The sequence below is a fragment of the Sinohyriopsis cumingii genome, chromosome 13 (genome assembly GCF_028554795.1).
Source record: "Sinohyriopsis cumingii isolate HCF-2022 chromosome 13, ASM2855479v2, whole genome shotgun sequence".
Taxonomy (NCBI): domain Eukaryota; kingdom Metazoa; phylum Mollusca; class Bivalvia; order Unionida; family Unionidae; genus Sinohyriopsis; species Sinohyriopsis cumingii.
Genome location: NC_142973.1, coordinates 14838537 through 14847390, shown reverse-complemented (window position 1 = coordinate 14847390; position 8854 = coordinate 14838537). Strand labels below are relative to the sequence as shown.

Sequence of the window (8854 nt, the reverse complement as noted above, 5' to 3'; positions counted from 1 at the left end):
AAGGAATTTTATTATTTCTATTGACTATATGTGGAACATAGTTTTTGATCACCATGTTGTTATTAAAGGACACTAGCTTTATTTCACTAAATTAAGATTAATGCCAAATTTTTCAACATACAATGTTCAAAAGATTGTGTTTTTATTATAAAAAAAGATGTAATGTAGATGTTATCAAGGATTGTTTGATTTAAACCAGATTTGGTGTGCAGGTTTATATTAGCAAGAACTTATAAGATTTTGGTTTTGAGTTTTCTATATCTTAACAGAGTTATCTCTCCTGATTCCAATCTTCCTACACCAGGGGTCTCAAACTCAAACCACCCTGATGGCCACAGCAGAGCATTTTTGATGGCCCAATGGTCATACCACCTTTGTTATCTCTCATGACACCTTGTGACGTCAATCATTTTGGACACCTCAGGATACAGTTTGACAGGCCGCAAGTGGCCCGCATGCCACATGTTTGAGACCTCTGGCCCACAGTATCATTTCTGCAAGATAACTACTTCTTAGATTGTTGGATTTTAATCAGAACAAATTTGTGGAGCTTTACGTGAATGGAATATTTTTTATTTGCCATCTGCCTTTGAGAATTGTTTATATTTACCTACTTCCTTTGAGAATTGTAAAGTTACAGTATCATAAATTGGTGGAATGAGATCCCCAGATTTCGAGATTTTTTTCCACTGCATAGTCAAAGAATCACTGGCTTTAAAGATTTTTTCATGGGCAGCCTTATATTGTTGAATTCCTGCAGGAGTTTGATTGCTGTTATTTTACATATCTTGTTGTAGTTATTGTCCGATATTGTTGGATACCTGTTTGGGCCATCTTGTTATGAAAGTGTACACCCACACAGATTGTCCTGTTGGACCATTTTATCAGGAATGTGTACACCCACACAGATTGTCCTGTTGGACCATTTTATCAGGAATGTTACACCCACACAGATAGTCCTGTTTGGGCCATCTTGTTTTGAAAGTGTACACTCACACAGATTGTCCTGTTGGACCATTTTATCATCAATGTGTAAACCCACACAGATTATCCTGTATACTAAGAGGCTGCTTATTAATATTTTAAAATAGAAATAGATGGCATATGGAGTTTTCTATGAATCAGTACAGGTGATCAAAAGAAACAGAATCCATATTGAGTTTTTCTATGAATTTGGCATAGAAATTATGCAGCTGATGAAAAAGAAGTAGAGGCCATATTGAGTTTTTCTATGAATTTGGCATGGACCTATGCAGCTGATGAAAAAGAAGTAGAGGCCATATTGAGTTTTTCTGTGAATTTTGCATAGGCCTATACAGCTGAACACATAGAAATAGAAGACATATTGAGTTTTTCTATGAATTTGGTTCAGGCCTGTACAGCTCATCAGATAGAAATAGAAGCAATATTGAGTTTTTCTATCAATTTGGTATAGGCATATATAGCTAATCAACAGAAATAGAAGCCATATTATGAATTTGGCATAGACCTGTGCAGCTAATCAAACAGAAATAGAAGCCATGTTGAGTCTTTCTATGAATTTGGCATTGATCTATGCAGCTGATCAAAAGAAATAGAAGCCATATTGAGTTTTCTATGAATTGGGTATAGACATACAGCTGATCAAAGATATAGAAGCCATATTGAGTTTTCTATAAATTGGGTATAGACATACAGCTAATCAAATAGAAATAGAAGCAATACTGAGTTTTTCAATGAATTTGGCACAGCTGTGTTACACTAAATATACTTTTGTTAATATTTACCATTATTTTATATGAATGCAAACAGATTATTGGTCCCCAAGAATTTGCACATATAACTGAATGATACGTATAGAGGATGTACACGATTGCTTGCACAAGATCTAAATTTAGCTTACCATACAGTGCTCCGGTGACCTAGTGGTTATAGGGTTATAGTGTCTGTCTCGGATGCTGGAGGTTACGGGTTTGAATCCCTGCCGAGTTATACCAAAAACTTATAAAATAATGGTACTAACAGCTGCCTCACTAGGTGCTCAGCATTAAGAGGTTAGTGTTTGGACTGGTCAGCCTAGTATTAGGATAATGTGACTGGGTGGGATGTCATGCTACATGTCTGCGGCATGATGTCCCCGTGCTAGACATCACTATAAACTGCCACACTTCAGACATGGTAGCTATATGATGGAAATTTGTTTAAAGCTACACACGCTTACCATATGTGTCACAGTTACAAATAGTTTTCATCTAAATTTAGCTTACCATCTGTGTCACAGTTACAAATGGTAAAGTTATCCTCTAAATTTAGCTTACCATCAGTGTCACAGTTACAAATGGTAAAGTTATCATCTAAATTTAGCTTACCATCAGTGTCAGAGTTACAAATGGTAAATTTATCATCTAAATTTCGCTTACCATCAGTGTCACAGTTACAAATGGTAAAGTTATCATCTAAATTTAGCTTACCATCTGTGCCACAGTTATAAATGGTAAAGTTATCATCTAAATTTAGCTTACCTTCTTTGTCACAGATACAAATGGTATGTCATCTAAATTTAGCTTACCATCTGTGTCACAGTTACAAATGGTAAAGTTATCCTCTAAAGATAGCTTACCATCAGTGTTAGTTACAAATAGTAAAGTTACCTTCTAAATTTAGCTTACCATTAGTGTCAGAGTTACAAATAGTAAAGTTAGCATCTAAATTTAGCTTACCATCAGTGTCACAGTTACAAATGATAAAGTTATAATTTGAAATTTAGCTTACCATCAGTGTTACAGTTACAAATAGTAAAGTTACCATCTAAATTTAGCTTACCATCGGTGTCAGAGTTACAAATAGTAAAGTTACCATCTAAATTTAGCTTACCATTGGTGTCAGAGTTACAAATGGTAAAGTTATCATCAGAATAATATGTCTGACTCTTTAACATTTAAATACAGTATATTCACACTTGTAAGTGGAGTCAAATTGAAAATAACAAAGGTTCTGATCTTCCATAGTATAATGCACCTGCAGACCAGGGTACATGTTGTTTGTTCCATAGATTACCCTTAACAAGCTGCATAGACCCAGATCTGCTGGCACATTGAGATGGCAGATCTGGGTCTGTGCAGGTAGCAGTTGGACTCGACTTATATGTGTATATATATATAGGGCATGTAGGCAGTTGTCTTCATCTTCTATCAGATGCAACCTTTTAGATAGATACTTGCAAAGTTACTATATTTCATGAGGAAATCCTTGATTTCATGGAATTTATTCTTTAATTATTAGGGGCTTGAGTGGCCGAATGGTCTAAAGCGTTCCGGATCACTGCCATCTCACCTCTGTCTGCATGGGTTTGAGTCCAAGGCTCGGCTAACGTGGGTACATGGGAAAGTCTGCCAGTAGCTTCTCGTGGGTCGGTGGTTCTTTCCTGGGTTTTCCAGGGTTCTTCCTCCACCAGTTATACTGGCCGCCATGTATTGCCTATCTTGTGCTGAAAAATGGCGTTAAACCTTAGAACAACAACAACAACAACTTTAATTATTATTTACTTGACAGTATGCTGTTTTCAAGAAAAGTGGCTTTAGTAATCTATTATTTTCATCTCATCTGTATAAGCATAGTGAAACATGGGTATCAACTTGACTGCACTAGTGGCATCAACACTAAAACTTCAAAGTTGTGTAAGTAAGTGTGTGCATTTGTATATGTATACCTGTGTGCACATATATGCATGCACATGGATGTGTCTGTGCATAAATAAACACATGAGCACAGTGTAACATTGGATACTTTGGAACATTTGTGATATATTTGATTTATTAATAAAGCAATAACAATTTATTTTCATTTTCAAGAAGGTAATTTAAGTTCGTCTTTGACTAATGTTTCTGTTCTGATTTCATGCATAGGTCTCTACAGTCAAGGAGATTACTGGTCACACAACAGCTAAGCCTCTTAGTGGTCTAGCCAGTTTAGCTGCTAATCTGTCTGGGCAATCCAAGGCCAGCACAAAGGTAGACCCAGCCAAGCCTGCACCTGCTAAACCAGACCTGTCCAAACAGGGAGGTTTGCTGACTAAATCAGACCAATCAGAGAAGCCTGCTCCAGCTAAACCAGACCTGTCCAAACATGGAGGTTTGCTGACTAAATCAGACCAATCAGACAAGCTGCCCACTCTAACTACTTCCCAGTCAAGAGAGCGATTGAAGTCATTGGATGTCACTGCCACTGGTGGCAACAGTATTAGCAACAGCAACAGTAGTGGCAACAACAACAACAACAGTAATAGCAGCAAGCTTATATCCAAAGCCAGTTCTGATCCCCAGAAGTCAGTCTCTCGATCCTCATTGTCAGAGCTGCCCAAATCGGTTGCAGTGTTTACCAAGCCATCTGTAGAGGCTGCTGCAAACAAATCACTCTCAAAACAAGCCTCAACTAGCAAGTCAAGTCAGGGAGGTGCAAGTTCGGTTGCTAATGCAGATAAGAGATTGCAGATGATGAAGAAAAAAGCTGCTGCTAAGCTGCAGGAGAAAAGAAGTTCAGCCAAATGATAACTCCACCCAGATAATATCAGATTAATGTATCATCTGTTTACATACAGTAAAGCTTGGTGGGACATAGTTGTCATTTTCTTCAGTATCTACGACATCATTGGCATTATCAGCAATGTTAAAGTTTTGCATTAAAGTTTTTAAAAATCACTCATCTTCTACATCAGTGGCTGCATTCAAGTGAAACTGGTAATATCACTATGAGTCTGAAGTTTAGCCATGGTATTCTAGGAATTTCTGTTTTGCCCATCTCACCTGCTTAAACAGAAAGCTTGTTGCGTCACAGTGAACAATGCTAAAGTTCAATGCTAAAGTTTTTGAAAGTCATCCATCTTCTAAATCAGTCGCTGCATTCAGCATTTATAAGATTACCGTTAGTGTCAAGTTTGTACGCTGTTTGTAAGCAAGTTGTTCCTGTCTCGCTTGTCCCACCTGCTTAAGCAGAAAGCTCGGTTCATCATAAGTTTTTAAAGTCATATCTTGAACATCAGTTTCTACATTCAACTGAAACTTTGGGATAATGTTACTGTAGGTCCAATGTTACTATAAGTCTAATGTTACTGTAGGTCCAATGTTACTATAAGTCTAATGTTACTGTAGGTCCAATGTTACTATAAGTCTAATGTTACTGTAGGTCCAATGTTACTATAAGTCTAATGTTACTGTAGGTCCAATGTTACTATAAGTCTAATGTTACTGTAGGTCCAATGTTACTATAAGTCTAATGTTACTGTAGGTCCAATGTTACTATAAGTCTAATGTTACTGTAGGTACAATGTTACTATAAGTCTAATGTTACTGTAGTCCAATGTTACTATAAGTCTATGCTGAGGAGTTTCTGTCTTGCTTGTTACATCTACTTTAGTGTCAGTTTTAACAGCTTTAAATTTTTTTGTGAAAGTTTATGAAAGTCAAATACAGGCTTGATACTGTCAAGTCGTGTAGTAAGGTGGCATGTCATGTGTGGTGTGGCAAGTCGTGTGCAGTGATGTGGAAAGTTATATGTATTAATGTGGCAAGTCATGTGCATTAACATGGCAAGTCCTTTATATTAGTGTGTAATGTGGCATGTCATGTGCAGTAATGTAACAGTCATGTGTGGCATGTCAAGTGTGTCATGTCATGTGCAGTAATGTAGCAGTCATGTGTGGCATGTCAGTTAATGGATGAAATTAATGCATGTATATCCCTTAGGCTGTATAGATGGTAGGGTGCTTTTAGGATGATCTTGTACGTTGGCAAAGTTAAAGTCTTAAATCAGTGCACTTTAAACAAGAAATGGGACATACATGTATAGCATGTTATGCCTGTATTCACCAACACATGGATCTTGACTGCATTTAGTTTTTGCACTCAATGTTATATCTGGCAAATTCGACAACACTATCTGGCAAATTAGACAACACTATTTTATTTTGACAAGTCTGATGGTCATTTCACTCTGGACTGTTCCAGTAAAATATACTTGGGACCCATGAAAGGCATTTTTAATGCGGACTAGTCACCCACAGATGCAATTTAATTTTTTTTTATAGCTTTTATATAAAATCTGTAATCTGAGTACCCTGGCATATATTTTTATAAATTGCCTTCCCCGGGTACCATGTATGTTTAAATGGAACAACCCTTAGAATATGATATGGTTTAGAGGGGCCTCAGCCTATCCAGTATTTTGTAGTACTTCATTGCCTAAGTTATCCACATTTATAATTTAAAGTTGTATGTTCAGCTACGATTAAAGCTGAAAAAGAGCAGTTTGTTTTTATCAGAAGCCTTGGCTAAAATTGGTAACACTGAATACAACTTTGAGACAGAGAGCTCCAGTATTTTTGAAAATGATTTCCTTAAATTGATGAATAATGTTGTCTTCAGTAAACAGATGCAAAATTTAATGTACAAGATTTAAACATTATGTGGTTCCCTCATGTACATGATTTAATCTTCAGATAATTGCTCCATGTGGGTATCAAAACTGTTGGTTTATCTTGCTATATAGTACAGGAAGCATCAGTTTGTTTTTTCTATGAAAGAAACAAATTCCTTTTGTATTAATTGTTTGTTAATTAATTAATGACATTTTTGTGTGCTTCATGGTTTTGTAGCTGTACCTTAATCATACATTGAAAATATCTTGTCCAGAATGTGTGTAGTCTTTTATGTTGTAGTTATCTTTTAAAAAATTTCAAATGTAGTCACAGTTCAATTCTGTTATCCGTTTTCATTGCATATGTAATATGCTTAATTATTTCATTAGGACATGGCTTGGTTTGAAGCCATTACATTTTTCAGGTGAATTGTTAATTTGTCATGTTTTATCTTTTTACTTTCTTTTTCCCACATAACATGTTTTTAGACCTTCTTGTTCAGTGGCATCTTTCTTATTACATTTGTCACACACTCAAAATATCCTTCCTGAAACCCAGTCATTCTTATTACATTTGTCACACACTCCAAACATCCTTCCTGAAAACCAGTCATTCTTATTACATTTGTCACACACTCAAAACATCCTTCCTGAAAACCAGTCATTCTTATTACATTTGTCACACACTCCAAACATCCTTCCTGAAAACCAGTCATTCTTATTACATTTGTCACACACTCAAAACATCCTGAAAACCAGTCATTCTTATTACATTTGTCACACACTCCAGACATCCTTCCTGAAAACCAGTCATTCTTATTACATTTGTCACACACTCCAAACATCCTTCCTGAAAACCAGTCATTCTTATTACATTTGTCACACACTCCAAACATCCTTCCTGAAAACCAGTCATTCTTATTACATTTGTCACACACTCCAAACATCCTTCCTGAAACCCAGTCATTCTTATTACATTTGTCACACACTCCAAACATCCTTCATGAAAACCAGTCATTCTTATTACATTTGTCACACACTCAAAACATCCTTCCTGAAATCCAGTCATTCTTATTACATTTGTCACACACTCAAAACATCCTTCCTGAAAACCATTCTTATTACATTTGTCACACACTCCAAACATCCTTCCTGAAACCCAGTCATTCTTATTACATTTGTCACACACTCAAAACATCCTTCCTGAAACCCAGTCATTTTTATTACATTTGTCACACACTCCAATCATACCTGAAACCCAGTCATTCTTATTACATTTGTCACACACTCCAAACATCATACCTGAAAACCAGTCATTTTATTACATTTGTCACACACTCCAAACATCATCCCTGAACCACAGTCATTATATTACATTTGTTCCTCCAGACATCATACCTGAAACTCAGTCATCATCTGGTATTTCAAATTGAACCATTTATTCAAATTGTAATATGTAAATTAGCTTTGCATGAGAACTCACACAGTAAAATGTGAACTTCTGCAAGTAAAAGCCAATGATGTATAAGTAGTCCAAATAAAGTTTGGCTGTGTTTTTCTGTCTGTGGTTGTCTATTCCATGTGTCATTGATATTCATGATATACATGACAATGGCCAGTAATAAGATGATAAGTGATTACTCTTCAGTTCACTATGATGGATGGGACTCATGATTCAGGATAATGAATACGTCATTGATAAATTGGATAGTGTTATTTCTTTAAATGCATCTCTGTTGACCTCTGATCGAATGGAGACAATTGAAGTTTCTTAGGATTTGAGTTGACTATGATTCGGACTGCATGTCATGCCCCCCCCCAAAAAAAAGAGACTGCAGATTGTGAGATGGGGTTTCTGTGTACAGACTAACAATCAGAATTAAATCACAAACAGATCAAATTGTGAAAATGTCAATACAGATGCAGTAACAGGATTCACGTTAAGATTTCTGTTTCAGTAGAGCACTAGATGCATGAAAAAGAAATATGTTCAGGTGTTAAGGGGGAAAAAATATTTATACTGTTCTGTACCCCTCACATTTTTAAAAGACAAGGGGAGCTTCCCCTCTCCACTTGATTCCTTGCATCAGTGAATATGTTTGCAGCTATATTATTAGCATCTCCTTTAATTTGAACATGCAGAAAATTACAAGCTACAATCATGACAATATGTCCCAACCTAGATTTTACCACTTGAAATACATGCTTAATACTACACAGAATGTGTGTAATACAATGTTATTTTACTTGTAAACATTTGTTCAATATCATTTAAATCTTAATCATTTCACTTATCTGACACCAGTATTACTAACCAGTTCTTGGTGTTGCATTTATTGTTTATTTTAATGTTATTTTCAAGTGGTAAAACCAGTTTTGAGATTTAAAGAATCCTGAACTTTCAGATCTTATATTCTGTCATTTAAGAACAGTGGAACCCCGCTATAATGTGATAACTAGGGTC

At 35.9% G+C, this 8854-nt stretch overlaps 1 protein-coding gene across 1 annotated transcript in view; it reads left to right on the top strand.

Annotated features, from left to right (window-relative positions):
* Nucleotides 1-7949, top strand: part of LOC149784973 (integrator complex subunit 12-like) — a 48417-nt gene extending 40468 nt beyond the window's left edge. Inside the window, exon 8 of the mRNA XM_089978642.1 lies at nucleotides 3885-7949. Coding sequence (XP_089834768.1) covers nucleotides 3885-4526 — 642 coding nt within the window. The 3' untranslated portion in view covers nucleotides 4527-7949. The remainder of the gene's footprint in view (nucleotides 1-3884) is intronic.
* Nucleotides 7950-8854: the final 905 nt, after the last annotated feature.